An 18,383-nucleotide genomic window follows, 5' to 3' on the forward strand; every position below is an offset into this window, starting at 1 on the left:
CCAAAAATTTAAAAGGAGATGAACATCCGAATGGCTTTCAGATTGAGATGTCCACAAGGAAAATACATCAGGGCCTCAAGCTTTATAATGCTGAAATTCACAATAACAAAATCTCCTCATGGAAGGCTATATTTTGTTTTAATCAATTTAGAGATAAAAATCTTATTCAACTTAAGTAACTTCATTTCATAAATAACCAATATCATTTTGTATATACACACTGTCTACTCAACTGCTGACAAAACGTCCCTGTTTCTTGATAGGAAGATTATGGAAACTCCACTTAAATTTCCATTAGACTAAACGCAAAGTAGGTTAAATTATCTCATCACAAAGGGAGAAAGAAGGGATGTGGAGTTCAGCAACTTGCTGGAGAAAGAGAACCATGAACCAGAGGCCCAGTTCTTTCACTGTTGCAGTATGTAACAAGGTTACCGCAAGTGTTCATCAGGGAACATCTATTTTATTTGGTTGTTAAGCATATACACATCACACCAAGGGCAAAGGAAAACAGAATGGTGGCGTTTTCTAATGCTGAGGTGACACTGTTTTTTAAGCACTGTGGTGAGTTACTAGGTTGTGATATCATCCTTTCCAGAGTCTTAAGACCAGAAAGAAGCCAGTTACCCAAATGAACTTACAAAGCCTCTTTAAGGCAAATAGCCACTACAAAAGACACTTTTCTTGAAAAGTGCCTTTCAAGAACACTAGGAAATGTGTATACTATTTACATTGTTGTGTCTCCTTGCCCACTTTCCCTGACTGAAGGCCACACAAAAGTTTTCTCTAATCTCTCCTCTCACTTGACACCAGCTGGCTCACCCCCTGCCACACACTTAGGTGATCTGTAGCCACCTCAGACTCTGGTGCTTCGCAGCAAACCCTGGTTTGAAAATTAAACCTGTCCTCTTACTTATAAAATGAAACAAATCCCCAGTGGCACAGGCTCCTGCTTGCCAAGGGTCTCACTAAACTGGCAACCAAGGTTCCAGAGAAATAAGTCTGCTCTGATCATCTGATAGGAAATACTACATCCAAAATTTAGAACCTACCCCAAATTCACGTTTTTGTTCATTTTCAAATTTTATTTCCAATTACTGCAGTAACAAAGTACCAGTGGTAAATCTGGACTGAAATTGGCAACCTTTTAAGGAAACAAAGTCACAAATTAATACTCCAACAGTACTTTGGCCTACAGAGATGCTGATAGGAAAGGACAATGACAATCATTCCTCGAATTCTACAGAATTATGCTTCCTCTATATCTAGTCATAAAGGTATTCCCCTTACCTCAATGATTCATCCTGTACACATTTCTACTCTGTACAAGCACTATCATTCCAGTTGTACATATGAGGGGGAATCCTCTCACTCCTGGGTTTTTCTATGGCATCAAGAAACAATAGTCACTTCAGCAGTAATGTACAATATTATCAAATTTTAGTTGAAAAATAAAAGAATGGATTGCCCTACTTATGTTCCTTCTCTGGTAGTAAAAACACACACACCACTGAAAATGTAGAACGAGTCAAACTTCTATTTTATTGACAGGAGTCCAAAATGAATACAAAAAAACCTCCTTTGCATGTTATACTTACTTTCCTTAAAAGGTTTCTGACAAAGTCAGGTAGATTAAGAGCTAAGAATGTAGTTCAGCTTTTATAGTGAAACTTTTGAAAAAGCTTTAATACATAAGCCACCAACATCAGAGAACATATGGTCCCACCATCACTTTTAGACCTACAGTTCATTAAAAGAATTAGATCCTGCATTGATCGCTTTAAAATGTTTTAAGTCACTAAAAGCCATTTTTATAATCTGTCTGGTAACACTGGGCAATTAAAAAAAAGGAAAATTCTGAAATGTAGCCCTCTATACCATGTGGAATGTGAGAAAATGCCAACTTATGACCACGGTAGGTAAAAATAAAAGGTTTAAATCTATGACTGAAGCCGTGATGGTCTTACATCTCTGAAAAATGTCGATAAATGAGTAACAGAGCTTATCAAGAGAGTATAAACTTGACCAAATATTTACCTAAAACATATTTGCAGTGTTTATCACTTTAACATTTACTAAAACTAAAGCTGAACAAAGAAAAGTCGCTCATTTATAAATTGTTTTTCATGTACTTTTACTGGGACCATAAATTGATCAGATAATACATAGCCCACACTTCTGGACAGTTATAATAACAAAGGATTTATTATCATTTGCAGATGAAACAAATGCACCATCCCATACTTGAAAGGCTTCAATAAGCCTTAAGCGTTCTTCAGATTGTACCAAGGCACCGCCACTGCCTAGTTGTATTATGCACCCATTTCTAGAGTAAAGAAACTAACACCTCCCTCAACATCAGTTCTGTACTGTCTGTTTTATTATACACTTCCAGAACAGCAAAAATTTGCAAATATATGCCAACACCATGGTCCGTTTATAGTACTGCTTAGTCATCATCTTCCTCTTCCTCCTCTTCTTCTTCAAAGCTGTCTTCAAATCCCTCACTGTCCTCCTGGTCTTCATCGCCTTCTATTGCTGTATCCCACTGTGGGTGATTTTCTGGCACAGGCTTAGCCTCATGAACCTCCAACTAAAAAGAGGAATTAAATGTAGACATCAGAAATTTTGGGAGAAATAAGAGAAGAAATATCTGGTAAACAAAAGGTTTTCTTTGATCACACCATCATAAATAAATACATTCTTATGGACGCAACTCTAAATTTACCACATTCATTTCGAATAGACACTTCATCCCAGAAATAAAACAAGTAAATCTACTAACATGTAAATTTAGCTAAATTTCTAATACAGTTTCATATTTTGATTTTATATAAGCTGTACTACTTATGAATGTATTTCTGTGGCACAAAGAATTCATAATTGTGATTCTTTTTTCTTTTTCTTTTTTTTGAGTTGGAGTCTCACTCTGTCGCCCAGACTGGAGTGCAGTGGCCGCTCCCGGCCACTGCAGCCTCGACCTGCTGGGCTCCGGCGATCCTTCCACCTCAGCCTTCCAAGTAGCCGGAACTACAGGTGTGCGCTGCCACACCCAGCTGATTTTTTGATTTATTGTAGAGATGAGGTCTTGCTGCCTAGGCGGGTCTCAAACCCGCGGGCTCAGTCAATCCACTCACCTCAGCCTCCCAAAGGTGCGGGATTACAGGCTGAGCCACTGAGCCTGGCTCATAATTGTGATTCTTGAGCAAGAACACTCAGTGAGATCGTAACGGAAGTCTTCTACTGAAGGAATAAAAACTCCAGAGATATCTTACATCCTCCAGACTTGTGAAATAAAATTCTATAGCCAAGAAAAGAATGTGAAACCGGCATGGACAAAGAGAGGCTTGCCTTTTTTTTTTTACAATGCAACAAGACTTTTAGCACCATCTCTCTAATACAGCAGAATGCTTTTATAAAAAGCTCAAGTGCAACGTAAACAAAGATGGGAGTGTGCTTCATATGGCACTTACAAAAAGTATATGCTCTAAGATGATACAAAATTAGTTTCAGAAACTAATAAACATTTCAATAAAATATAAAGTAAAAATATATGTGCTCTTCTTCTTCTTTTTTTTTTTGAGTTGGAGTCTCACTCTGTCACCCAGACTGGAGTGCAATGGCACACTCCCAGTCACTGTAGCTTCGACCTGCTGGGCTCTAGTGATCCTTCTGCCTCAGCCTTCCAAGTAGCTAGAACTACAGGCGTGTGCTACCATGCCCAGCTAATTTTTTATTTATTGTAGAGATGAGGTCTTACCAAGTTGTCTGGGTGGGTCTCGAACCCGCAAGCTCAGGCAATCCACTCACCTCGGCCTCCCAAAGTGCTGGGATTACAGGCTGAGCCACTGAGCCCGGCCAATATATGTGCTCTTCTAAAGAAAGTAATCCATTTACTGAGGCCCTAATATAGTTACAGCATATTAAAATGTACCAAGAAAGTAATTTAAATTCAAGATTCCAAGTTGTTATACTGCTTAAAATCAAACTCAACAACTTAAGTTTATTACTGAAAGAGTAGTCTACCAAAGTGTATCAAAGGTAAAGTAGGAGATGACTTTTTTTCTTTCATTACTCTACATTTCAAAACTAGAAATACTTTCCAGGTATATTAAATGCTCACTCAAACAGAAAACCATGATTATTTATTGAAGTTACCATTCTTACCTTCAGTGGTTTAATCTGATCCAAACCCATATAAGAGTCTGATCTCAGAAATACAGTATACTGATAATTTCCAGGCTTGCCTGGTGCAGGGAACTTCAGTTCTACCTAGAAGATAAAACCAGCACTTAAAAATCTGTATTTTGAGGAGGAAACAACTCACTCCTAAAATTCCTATACCAGAGTATTTAATAGCCAAGTGTTTACTCATATTATACAGAAGTCCTAACAAACAGTAACAAAAAACATGTAATGTTTGTTACCACATATATACTACACACACAATAGGGTTAATATGTATCTCCACAGTTCAATTAAGCATATTTAAGCAACCAAATTCTATATTGATTATCATCTTGATAACTTAAAGAAATTAGGTAGGGTATAAAAGTATACATAAACAAAACAGGAGAGAATTCTTGCCAAATTTTCATACTTCTAGAATAAATGCTAAATGCCTTAAAAGGTCAGGAAGATATTTTCTTTCCCATCAAATCATAAACCAGCCCCTCCCCTGGCCTCCACCATGACCCCAACCCCACCTCACCTCCCCAGAACAAAACAAAGCAAAATCATAAACTGTTTGTTACAAACAGTAACAAACTCTTATACATTTCAAGTCCACTTGGACAAAGGAAGAATAAATTTTTTAAAATGGCATTTGAATACTCTAAAGTTTTCAAACAAAATTTATTCAGAAAGTAAATGAGAGAAAGCGAGAGTGAGACAGAGACTGAGAGAGCAAGAGAGCATGCGAGCAAGAGAGGAGATTCACCTCTCCAGGGTAGGAAAGGGGGCAAAATTCAGATTTTATAGCCAAGATTATCTACCAAAACATGCCAGAAAAAAAATTTTTGAAAAAAAATCACAAGGGAATAATCTTAGTTTACCCTTTCTAATGATAACACAAAACTAGAAACTGTAAAAGAAAACTTTCTAAATCACACCACAAAAAAGTTAAGAAAACAGATGAACAAATAGACATTTCTATTTCTGCTTTTTAAACAACCATAATAACAAAACAAACTGGGAAGAAATATTTGCAGACATATCATAAAGGGTGGATTTCTTAACATTAAAAAAAATCCCAAACCAATTTAAAAGACGCAACAAAAATGAACAATGGTCACAGACAGACAAACGTAAAAATATGACTCAAACGCACTGAAGGCATTCAGTTTCATCCTTAATAGAAATAGAAATGAAAACTACACTGAATACAATGAACACATTAAAACTGACTCGGATAAGAATCATCAATATATGCTAAAATGATTAGGTAAAACACTGTTGGCGAACAGGACATTCACACAGGGCCAAAACGCCACTCCACAGGCTGTGGGGAGAGAAAATATCTTTACAACAGAGAAAAGCCTTGGCTAAATGAGCGAGCTTAACATCAGCAACACAGGGCACGCTGATGTGACATACCCCTGGCGAGAAGCACTGCGACATTCATCACTAATGCAGTGGGTTTGCCAGATAAACTATTTAAGAGGAATAGGATGAGTGACAGTGAGACAAACTCACAGTGATAGTCTCCAAAACACCTTGCCTTTTCTGTTAAAAAAAGTCGAGAGCATGAATGAGTTAAAAAAGAAAAAGGGCCAGGCTCGGTGGCTCAGTCTGTAATCCCAGCACTTTGGGAGGCCGAGGCGAGCGTACTACCTGAGCCCACAGATTCAAGACCAGCCTGGGCAACCTGGCGAGACCTTGTCTCTACAATAAGTCAAAAATTCGCCGGGTGTGATAGCACACACCTGTAGTTCTGGCTACTTGGATGGCTGAGGCGGAAGGATCACCAGAGCCCAGCAGGTCGACACTGGGGTAGCCATGAGTGTATGTGCCACTGCACTCCAGTCTGGGCAAAGGAATGGGACTCCAACTCAAAAAAAAAGAAAAGAAAAAGGCCAGGTGCAGTGGCTCACGTCTGTAATCCCAGCACGTTGGGAGGCAGAAGCGAGGGGGTTGCCTGAGTCCAGGGGTTCGAGACCAGCCTGGGCAACACTGCAAGACTTTGTCTCTACAATAAATAAAAACATCAGCCAGGTGTGGTGGCGCACACCTGTAGTTCCTACTTGAAAGGCTGAGGCAGAAGGACACCTGAGCCCAGCAGGTCTCACTAAAAAAAAAAAAAGAAAAAGAAAAAGGATAATCTTCTTAGAAAATACTTTAAAATTTTTCTCCAAAGAGAGAATGAATGAATATCTAAGTATGCACATTGCTCCTCAGCGTGTCTGATGTTTCCAATTTCATTGCTTATTCAAGAGGTGCAAAACAGCGTCTCAGTGTTATTTTTCCCTTGGCCTTACATTTTATATAATTATATATATTTTAATAAGTTTAAAACCTGTAGAAATGTTGTAAGCACAATATCATGAAACCTCTATAGACCCTTAGCTGCATTTAGTAGGTGTTTACATTTTGTCTTTTTTATGTTTCTTCTGTTACTGTGTGTGTACACACAAAAAACACTTATATGTGTGTATTTCCTCTTTCTGAACCAATTGAGGTACTTGCAGACATTCTGATATGACAACCGTGAATACTTGACATGTACCTCATAAGAATAAGGGTCTTCTTCCTAGTCATACAATACTGCTTTTTTTTTTTTGAGTTGGAGTCTCACTCTGTCACCCAGGTTGGAGTGCAATGGCATGCTCACGGCCACTGCGGCTTCAACCTACTGGGTTCAGGTGATCCTTCCACCTCAGCATTCCAAATAGCATGCTGAAACTACATGCATGCGCCACCACACCCGGCTAATTTTTGAATTTACTGTAGAGATGAGGTCTTGCCAAGTTGCCCGGGCTGATCTCAAACCTGTGAGCTCAGGCAATCCTCTCACCTCGGCCCCCCAAAGTGCTGGGATTATAGGCATGAGCCACCGTGCCTGGCCTGGGTAGAAGGACACCTGAGCCCAGCAGGTATCTGACTCAAATAAAAAAAAAGAAAGAAAGAAAAAGGATAATCTTTTTAGAAAATATTTTTAAAAGAAATAGTATTCTGAACTAAAGTAGCATGACAATCAAATATAGTCTCAGTCTGTCGCCCAGGCAGACAGTGCAGTGCATGCTCACGGCCACCTCAGCATTGACCTGCTGGGCTCCAGAGATCCTTCCGCCTCAGCCTTCCAAGTAGCTGGAACTATAGGCGTGCACTACCATGCCTGGCTAATTTTTAATTTATTGTAGAGATGAGGCCTTGCCAAGTTGCCCGGGCTGTTCTTGATCCCCGGGTTAAGGCAATTCTGTCGCCTCCACCTCCCAAAGTGCTAGGATTACAGGCATGAGCCACCGCACATGGCAGTTCTTAAGATTTTTTTGAAAACCAAAAGATATATTAAGCACACATCCAATAAGAACAAAACTCATAAATTTCACTAAATTCTGTAGAGGAAGAGGAAAGGCATATGTCCTTAGACACTAATAGTAAAAGTTCACAAAAACAAGTTGAAGACAAGTTTTTAAAAGACTGACTATGATGCCTACCTTCGGCAAGTATTTATAAATTTCCAAAGAACTCACCCTCAAAGACATCAGAAAACAATTATAAAATAGGTCACAACAAATAGAATACAATAAGCCAAATATAATAAACTGTTTTCTTAAAAAATGATTTTATGAAGCAGCATAATGTAAGATGCCATATATTGTTAAAAAGTGAAATAGGCCAGGCAAAGTGGCTCATGCTTATGAACCCAGCACTTTGGGAGGCTGAAGGGGGATGAATGCTTGAGCCCAGGAGTTCAAGACCAGCCTAGGCAACATACCAAGACCTTGTCTCTGTACAAAAATCAAAAAAACTTAGCTGAGCATGGTGGCACATGCCCGTAGTTCCAGGTACTCAGGAGGCTGCGGTGGGAGAATTGCCTGAGCCTGGGAGGTCAAGGCTGCAGTGAGCTGTGATCGTGCCACTACATTCCAGCCAGGGCGACAGAGTGAGACCCTGACACAAAAAGCGAACAAAAACTGGAACAATGTTGCATAATTACCTCTTCTGTATCTTTTAGTGTACACACATGGTATGGCATAGATATTAATGTCTGCTCCTTTCTATCTGCAATATAAAGCCACCACCATTCTTGTTTTTCCTGGAAAGAAAAAAAAAGAGCATAAATAATCATAAAGAACTGGAGAAACACAATTTTGGCCTAAATTATTTTAGAGACACTATCCTTGTTTTGTTCATTGCTACACCTTCAGCACTGACAATGTGCCTGGCACAATATAAGTGTTAATTACACTGCTATAAAAGAGCATCTCAGATTCTAAGAGCCTAGTTATACCTTTCACTACATATTATTTTAATAAGTGTGGCATTTCTAGTTGAACTCCAAGAAGATTAGGAACAGAAGAGCCAGGTAAAGAAACTGTCACCAGAATGCACACAATGACAGCAGGAAGAAATGACAGAACAAGAGACAGAAAATCTTCTTTTTTAATTTAGAAGGCTAAACAGTCTGAAGTATGCACAGCAACCACTGCTGGATTACAGCACACATCAGCAACTATTCGGTCATCTGTTTAGTAGCACTTGTTTAAGAGTTGGATAGAGAGGATAATCTTTCGACCGAAACCGGCTTAAAGATAAATGTTTTGCAGCTTAAAATAAACTCTAGGATGTTCTAAATATTCATTTAGGTGCAGTGGCTCTCGTCTGTAATCTCAGCACTTTGGGAGGCCAAGATCAGCGGACTGCTTGAGCTAAGGAGTTAGAGACCAGAGCTGGGCAACATAACAAAATCTCATTTCTACAAAAAAATTTTTTTAATTAGCCAGGCGTGCTGACGCACATCTGTAGTCCCAGCCATTCAGGTGGAAGGATCACCTGAACCTGGGAGACCGAAGCTGCTGTAAGCCATGATCATGCCATTGCACTTCAGCCTGGGTGACAGTGAGACCCAGACTCAAAAGAAACAAAAACAAAAAAAATATTTAACTAAAATACTACTAGACTAGTCTAAACTCTCAACTGTCCAAAATGGTTAAAAAAATAATTTTATTGAAAGTTTGAGAAAATGTTTTTAAACTAAAACTGCTGCTCTATTTTATTTTAAGGATAACATTAAAATGTGGCTTATTATCTTTCTAATAATACCACTCTGAATTCAATTAAAAACTTGTCTGTTTAAATACCTTAGGCTACAAAGCACTGCAACATTAATAAGCCTAATAAATAAATAAATCACAAGTGCATGATGATGTGAGCAGTACCTCACAAGAAAATTAAATTCTGCTTAAACCAAGGGCCAGACATGCCTGTAATCCCAGCGCTTTGGGAGACCAAGCAGGAAGATCACTTGAGGTTAGGAATTCAAGACTAACCTGAACAACACAGTGAGACACTGTCTCCAATTAAAAAATAAATAAATAAAAATAACAAGGGTTAGGACTAACACAGTAAGCTTACTTGTACAGATAATGTTTGTCTTTGTGCGTTTTGCATACACACAGTGTCTACAAACATAATGGACTCAAAGCCAGATAGTATTAATGCCTGGGCCCTGTGGGCCATACAGAGTTTCTCTTGCAGCTACTGAAATCTGTCCTTGAGGCATGAAAACAATTAGTGTGGTTCTAATAAAACTTTGTTGAAAACAATGCCTAATTTACAAGAACAGGCAGGGAGTCAGATTTGACCTGCAGGTTGTAGTTTGACAATATCTGCTTTAAAACCACAAAGACCTACCTTATGCACCTCCTTAAAATCTCTTTTCTTTTGTTATACAATCAATGTCCATCTCTGGGCCATGTTATCAAGATGAACTGAGATAATACTACTAAAACATGTTAGAATGCCTAGCATGTAGAGTGCAATAAATGACAGTTAGGATTAATAGTGAAATGAGGTACAACACCTCTTTTAGTTAAGTGATTTCGGCATTTGTCAGAACAACATTACCACAACACGTAGGTAGTAAAAGCAGCATAGAAATATGTTCAAGAACATGTGTTTCTTCTTCATCTCCGCCACTGAGAAAATGCCTTCCCCTCTATTCTCCCAGGTTGTTTCATTAAAATTAGATTTCTGTGCCTAAACTCTTTGATGCACATGTTAAAAGTGAGACAGATGTCCTGTGAGTTATCTGCGCTTTAAATAAAATGTTTTTCTGTTGCGTGAAATTCCCAACCATCTTAACATTATACAATGAGTTCCAATGACATGAAAGTCAGTTATTACTAAGTGGATAGTTTGGTAGTTCGATCACTTAGGAAAGGTACATGAAAGGTAAACAGAGATTAGGAGAATCCTAAATAAATTATATCTAATACATGACAGGTTGAGATGTTTACCATGCAGATGCAGATAAAATCTGAAAAAGGCATTTCACTGATAAAATGTTCTAAGGGAGTGAATGAATGTTTCACTTATTAGCCAAGGTGTGGTCTAAAACGAAACAGTCTGCTATGTACAAACTATGCAGCTTCCAACACCCCGTGGCACTTTTTAAACCAACCAAGGAGTGGAACGTATTTGCATGCTTTCAGGATGCTTGCTGTTGGCAGGCTACCTCTGCAATGGGCAAAATGCCCCTGACAGATGGGCTAAAGTCCAGGTCATGCCAGAAGATCAGCACGTGTGTGAAGGCGAAACCCTGGGCTGACTTATCTTCAAGTCAAAACAGCCTGTGCAGAGAACTCATTTATTACGGAAGAGCCAAATTATTTAGGAATTTGCCTTAAGCAGTCTCCAGCAACTCTGGATTGACATTCTTGAACATAAAGCAGATTTACATATGAAATCACCTGCCAAACACAGGTGGTGAGCAGAAGGTTCTGCAGCAAAGCTGTCAGGCAGTCTGTGGACTAGTTGCCCTGAACCAAGGGGAACCAGCTCTTGACCTCTGCTCCACACAGTCACACTAAATGCAAAATGTCAAGGGAATCTCTCAACACAAGCTACCAAGGAGCTCAGGAGTTGACCAGGCCGCAACCACAAAGAAAGCAAGACACAGGGAAAACAGCACTGTAAGGGACTATGCCGAGCCTGGGGCTCAGGCATGCCTAGCTCTTAACTGAACTGTGGAACACCTGGTTCCACAGCCACGGGTCCACCCACTCCTACAGACCAGGACAAGAGCAAGTCAAGAGGCTCCATGTGGCCAGTAAAGGATGGGGGGGGGTGTGAAGATTTTTAAAATTATATTTAAAGCTCAGCAGGGGTAAGAGATTCACAAATAGTTTTTTTGTTGTTGTTGTTATGAAGCCTTCTTCAGACTTCTGTAGGGTTTTTAAAATTATTATTATAAAGATGTGGGGTACAATTAGTTAAGTAGTCAAAGACAAGATAAGCATTTGTCTAAGGAAGCACTGCTAAGGACAACACCGAGTTGTCTGGGGACAGAAAAGACAGAAGCATAGGAAGCCACAGAAATACCTAAAAAACTAGCAATTCCCCTTTTAAACAACATATTCACTGAGTGTCATTCATATTATAATATATCCTTTAAAATACAGCCTCTCAAGAACAGACCACACTTAGCATACACTGGAGCTAGTCTACACCACAGGAAAATTAGTCAACTGACAAACACCTGAGGAGAAAACGACTGAAGAAACCCAGGAGCCTGTGTACAACTCACCTCAGGAAAATAAAGACTATACACAGGGTGTGTTATCTTTGATTTGGTTTCCAACAGAGCTCGCTCCTTTCGCTGTATACTTTGTTGCAATTCTTGCCATTCCTAGTAAATAAAAAATTAAAATATTTGAAATCTAGTATGTTTCTGATCATTTTGAGGAGACTGCAGCTACTATTCCTGACAACGCTAATTAACTACTTAGGGTTAGAACAAATTCAGTCCCACAAACTTACAATGCCTTTTTTTTGAGATGAGGTCTCACCCTGTCACCCCAATTGGAGTGCAGTGGCATGATCATGAGGATCATGGCTCACCACAGCCTCAACCTCCTGGGCTCAGGCAATCCTTCCACTTCAGCCCCACCAAATAGCCATCATGTACAGCTAATTTTTTAATTTTTTCTCGAGACAAGGTTTTGCTGTGTTGCCCAGGCTGTTCTCAAACTCCTGGGCTCATGCAATCCGCACGCCTCAGCCTCCCAAGTGCTGGAATTACACAACACCTATTTTTATGTATCAAATCTAACCCCTGTAGTATGAACATACACACACAGCTGGCTACGATCTCACCCTGGCCTGTCTCCTTGGGTTTTTTATTCTAGTCATTTCAAATCACCTACACTTCTCTGAACGTACAAACTAGTTCACTCCTCCTCAACCCTGTTTGGGTTTTTGCTTCTCCCTTTCTCTGCCTACCCATTATTCTTTCAGGATCAGCTCAAGTCTAACGTATGAACTCCTGAGCAAAGCATCCCCCAAATTTCCTTCTACCTCAGGACTGAAGTGATGACCACCACCTCCTCATACACCTTGAGTACAATGTATAGAATCTTGTGTGTACTGGAATACCTATTTACAAATCTGCCTGCCCCACTAACTTACATGTTATTTAAGAGCAGAAACTGTTTCAAATTTGGCTTTGTATTACTTTCTCTAAGACAGCCTTAGGATGTGACAGATAATGAATAATTATTTGTTGATTTAATGAATGTATTTTTGGTCATATGAAGAGACTTAGCATATCAAAATCCTAAGAGTCACTTCTACTAACCCAAATATACTCAGAATACGATAATTCCTTCTCAAGTGAGGTTGGGGAAATAATATCTTTGATGGATTTTAGTTTCCTGGCAATCAATTTAATTCTCCAAGTACAAAATCAGCTAAGACCATTAACAGTCACCCTTATGTGTTTCCCCATTCCCAAGGACAGTGCGGGGCTGCCTCACATTTTCATCCTTTGCTCTCTACCTCTTCCTCTTTTTGGTCCCTCTTCTTGCCCAGAGGCTACTGGGGTGATCCCTTTCTCTCTGCCATGCCATAAGGGTTACTTTTAGATCAGTGGCCCATCAAAAAGAACAACACTAACAAAAATAAAGAAAACAGCAGATCGGTTTACAGTACACTTGTAGTGAGCAACTACAAACCACATTTTCTTGATAACCTTCCCATAAATCATGTACAACTTAGTGTCATGAGATTTTTTTTCTATTCTCTCACCATACTAATACATTCCTTAAAGATGCCCCATCTCTAATACAACAGAGGGTGCCCAAAAAATGTATTTACATCGTAAGAAAGGAAAAAACGGTATTAAATTGTAATACTCAATAAGCTGAATGAATGCCAGTCACGTTTGACTTCTGCAATTACAAGAGGTGCTCAAAGTAGTTACCATCAGCATCCAGACACTTCTGATTACAGCGAATATCTCTTAACATCCCATGAAACAAGATGGCCTTCTATAAATGATAACTTTTTCCTTACCCAGCCTCTTGACATCAGGGTCCAGTGTACTAGTTCTTTACTGTAAATATTCCCTAAAACCTGTGAGAAAGCCCTCCGAGCACCTGCTACTTGTTTTACAAACATCTTTCCTTACTCATATTTCCAGAGACATTCCCCACACTGAAATTCCCTAAAAAGATCAAACTGACTTCACCTCAAACCCAGGTTCTACTCAACCTATCAATTTAAGAAAACGGGGATTTCTAATCCTTGTTAGAAACAATTTTTCTTTTTAACTCTGACCGCCCTTCTCAAAAATGTTCTTACAAAGTAATAAAGTTATAAAATATACAGATATTGCTTAAGGCAAGTAAACAGACAGGAAGGCAAACAAATGAGCAATAACAACAAAACCCAAACCATCACCCAAGCTGTCATGCCCACAACGTAAGCCTAGAAGTCTTACTGCTTCATCATCTTTGTTTTGCTTTTCATCTTGCTCTCTATCAGAGTCTCTGTCACTACCATCATCTTTTTCACTCTGGGAATCTCTATTGGTTTCTTCTTCTTCAGAATCACTGCCTTTGTCAGAAACTTCTTCTTCCTCTTCTTTTACTGCAGTTTCCTAAAAGGAAAAGCAAACACAAAAGTTCTGAATATCTCCATGACTGCATACCAATCTGAGCCCCCGAAGCTACCTAATTATCAGCATAACTAAACTGGCTCAAGATTATAATTTCACTATGCATACAGAATTTTAGAAAATTATAAACATTTTTATTTATAAAGATGTAAGAGTCAGACTGAAAAACTTTATAACACAAGGCTTATTTGTCTACTGTTAGCTATTTTACTCCTCCTTCATAGTTTGCAAAATAAAAGTATTTATTTCTATTTAAAAAGTACACTACCACAATGGCTAATATGGTTCGGCTTTCAAAAATATCAATTATATAATATAGTTTATTTGAGGAGGGAAAATGGGCAGTTTATAGAAGAGTACTGCTTTGGAAATGTAGGATCACTTTCTTTAATTGACAGGGTATATTAAGGAAAGCCAACATCCCAAAGCAAAATTCTTACTAGTTCACTTCAAGAAGAAAAAGAATAGCAAATTAAATGGAAAACAGTAAAAGTAAGTAATAGACTAGAAATCAAGAAAAGAGGAAGCAGTTATACAAAAGAGAAACTCAAAACCAAAGTTGGCTCTTTCAAAAGATTAATAAAATTGATTAAACTCCTAGCAAGAATGCTCAATTTAAAAAAAAGAGAATATCTAGCTACTTGGAAGGCTGAGGCGGAAGGATCGCCGGAGCCCAGCAGGTCGAGGCTGCGGTGGCCGGGAGCGGCCACTGCACTCCAGTCTGGGTGATAGAGTGAGACTCCAACTCAAAAAAAAAAAAAGAATACAAATTACCAATAAAGTATTAGAAATAAAAGAGACCATATTAGATTCGACTGACATTAAAAGGAAATTATGAATAACTTTATGCCAAAGTTAATAACTTAGAGGAAATGGATAAACTCACTGAAAAACTAAAATCAACATTAAAAAAATACAGAATATATGTATATTAAAGAAACAAACTCCACAACGAAAATCCTTTTAAAGTTCCAGGCCCAGATGGTTTCCCTGGAGAATTCTTCCAAAGAAGAAAAACACAGGCCTGAGCTTACACAAACTCTTCCAGGCAAAAAAAGAGAATACTTCCTAATTTGCTTAAACCTAATAAGGATATTACAAAAATAGAGAATGACATGCCAATATTAAAAACAGATAATAAAAACAGATGCAAGATTCCAAAGGAAATATTATCAAATAGACATAAATATATTAAAAGGATACTAACTTATCACCAAATGAGATTTATTCCAGGAATGCAAGGATGGTCTTAAATTTTTAACTCTATCAGCATAATTCACCATATTGACAAAAAGGAGAAAAAATAAAATAATCATCTGCATGGATACAGAAAAAGCACTGAATAAAATTCAATACCTGCTCGTGATAAAAATTCTTAGTAAACTAGACACAGAAAGGAACTTCCTTAACCTGATACAGAATATCTACATAAACCCTACAACTAACATCATACTTAGTGGTAAAATATTGTTCACTTTCTTCCTAAGATCAAAGAGAAGACAAGAGTGTCCACCATCATCACTCCTAGTCAGTATTACACTGAAAGTTCTAACCAACAAAGTCTTTTATCACAGATGGCATGGTTGTGTATGTGGAAAATCTTTACTAAAATATCTACCAATGGTTAGAATTATTGTCAATCCGTTAAGATTCCTTGACACAAGGTCAGTATTTTCAAAGCAACTATATTTCTATATACCAGCAACAAACATTAAAGAATAAATTTTTTTTTTACTGTCATTTACAGTAACACCAGAAAGCATCAAATACATACAGCAGTTTATCTAGTGAAAGATGTGCTAGAACCTCTACCCTGGAAATTACAAAACATTGCTGAGAAAAATTAGGGAAGATCCAAATTGATGAAGATAAACCACAATCATGAATAAAAAGATCCAGCCGGTTAACAAGTCAATTCTCCCCATATCAAATCATGGATTCAACGGAATACCAATCTGAATTTCAGTAGCTTTTTAGTTGGAAAGTGTTAATCCTTTTGAGTTAGTAAAATAAAGAGCTGGAGAGCTTACACCGTCATATTTTAAGACAACAATAAGTTACAACAATTAATTAAGATAGTATGATATTGGCACAAGAATACACAAATAATCAAAAAAATGGACTAGAGAGTCCCAAACAGACCTATACATCATATATGGTATCACCTGTTTTATGACAAAATGTTACTACAATTCAGTGAAGAAAAAGAAGATCTTTTCAATAAATCGTACTGGAATAAATGGTCCATTTCTCTTACCTTGTGCCATTCACAAAAATGAATTCAATATAGGTCAGAGTTAAATATAACAAGTAAAATAATAATGCTTTTAGAAGAAAACAGAAAAACACTTCCATGACCTTGAGGTAGGCAGAGATGTCTTAAACAAGACACAAAAGCACCAGTCACAAAAGACTGATGAAATGGACCTCATTAAAACTAAGAACCATCAAAAGTTACCATTAAGAAAGTAAAAATGTAAGGACTCATATCCAGAATATATAAGAGACTCCTACACATCAGTTAGAAGACAAACAACCCAACAGAAAAGTAATCCAAACAGCCAGTAAGCATATGAACCCCATCAGTTGTTCGGTAAATACAAATAAAAACCTACAAAGGAACACCACTACAGATCTACCAAATGGTAAAAATAAAAGACTGGTAAAATCAAGTATTGGTGAGAATGTAGAACAAATGAACTCATACTTTGCTGGTGGGAGCATAAAATGATACAACTTGAGAAAACAGGCTCTTGCAATGAGTTAAACATACACATTACATGAGCCAGCAATGCCACTGCTAAATGGAAAGTGAATTTCCACAAACTGCCATGTACAAGAATAAGCACAGCAACTTTAGTCATATGAGGTAAAAATAATGAACAACCTCAAATGTCCAACATCCATAAAATAAATTGTGGTATATTCATACAATGAGATAGATATGTGTAACACACATACACACAGAATGAGCTGCAAACAATACAGGATAATGTCATAGAAATAATGTTGAATGAAAGCAATCATACATAAAATAATTCCACTTATTTAAGAACAGATGAAACTAGCCTATGGTGATTACATAGGTTATGGTGATTACAGTGAGAAGAGTAAGAGGCAGGAGAATGGGAAGGTGGACAGAGGGGTCAGCAACTGAGAGCTTGGCAGGGAGCCAGGAAGGGTTTCTATCTTGATCTGGTACCATAAGGACATACCTATGTAAGACTTTAGAAGCTGTGTACATATGATTTGAACATTTCAGTACACATTACACCTCACTAAAGATAATAACAATATGATCACCAACGTACACTCCCGACAACTCCATTTGCTTGCTTCTGTTTCTGTTGCTTTGACTGTGGTAATGGCACAGGTGCAGGCTTTTTTTTTAAAGGTTTCTTTTTTTTTGATTTAGCTGTTTTCTTGGGTCCTTTACTCTTCTGTTGCCATCCTCCTTTTGCCCTGTTCTTGTTAGTATCACCCTGCTGTAAAGCACACACAACAAACTCAGAAAATTTCAGCAAAAGGTTCTTTTGGAAATTGTAATTTTTTGGTGGAAATAGATAAACTGAATGTTTTCATAAACTTAATTAATCTCCTATAGTAATATAAATTAGTCTGAGAAGTAAAGAAAACATCCTTTGCCAGAAAAAAATCATCGAGTTCTTACCCCATCTTCTGCGGGCTGTTCCTCTGCAGCACAGATGGACTGCTCCTTTTCAAATACTTCCTGGGGGAGCAAGAAGAAAAACATAAACCCTGTCAATCTATAATTATTTTTCAGACAAAGAAATCTTTCCAAATGCAATTTTAGTAAGTTTTTTTTTTAAACTGGCTACAAATGAAGAAAGGAGAGGAGACATTTAGCAATTACTTAGCTGATGAATGTGTGAAGATACAGTATCTCACATCTGTCTTGAACATATTTTGAAAAGTACAGTCTACTTAAATTTACAAATGCAGTGACAAGATACATAAATTCATTATAAAGTAAAAGTATTTCATAGTTTACAATTTCACTTTTATTCTAATAGCAATCAAACATGAACATTTTGGGTAGGGTACAGTGTCTGATGCCTGCAATCCAGTACTTTGGGAGGCCAAGGCAAGGAGGATTACTTAAATCCATGAATTTGAGACCAGTCTAAGCAACAAAATTAGACCCTGTCTCTACAAATACCAAAAAATTAGCTGGGCATGGTGGCATGCACCTGTAGTCCCAGCTACTCGGGAGACTGAGGCAGAAGGATTGCCTGAGCCCAGG

General features: G+C 38.0%; 1 protein-coding gene across 1 annotated transcript; it reads right to left on the reverse strand.

The window, feature by feature from the left end:
- Positions 1-1,519: 1,519 nt before the first annotated feature.
- Positions 1,520-17,849, reverse strand: LOC103275911 (translocation protein SEC63 homolog; the record flags this gene model as incomplete). The annotated part of the gene is made up of 7 exons (XM_008073311.1): positions 1,520-2,593; positions 4,168-4,272; positions 8,159-8,257; positions 11,750-11,851; positions 13,943-14,101; positions 17,431-17,604; positions 17,790-17,849. Coding segments are annotated over 7 exons (843 nt in total), but the record flags the coding sequence as incomplete, so codon positions are not given.
- Between the last annotated feature and the right edge of the window lie 534 nt (positions 17,850-18,383).

Source organism: Carlito syrichta, unplaced genomic scaffold (assembly GCF_000164805.1).
Source record: "Carlito syrichta isolate Samal-C Ts95f unplaced genomic scaffold, Tarsius_syrichta-2.0.1 Scaffold315818, whole genome shotgun sequence".
NCBI classification, from domain to species: Eukaryota; Metazoa; Chordata; class Mammalia; order Primates; family Tarsiidae; genus Carlito; species Carlito syrichta.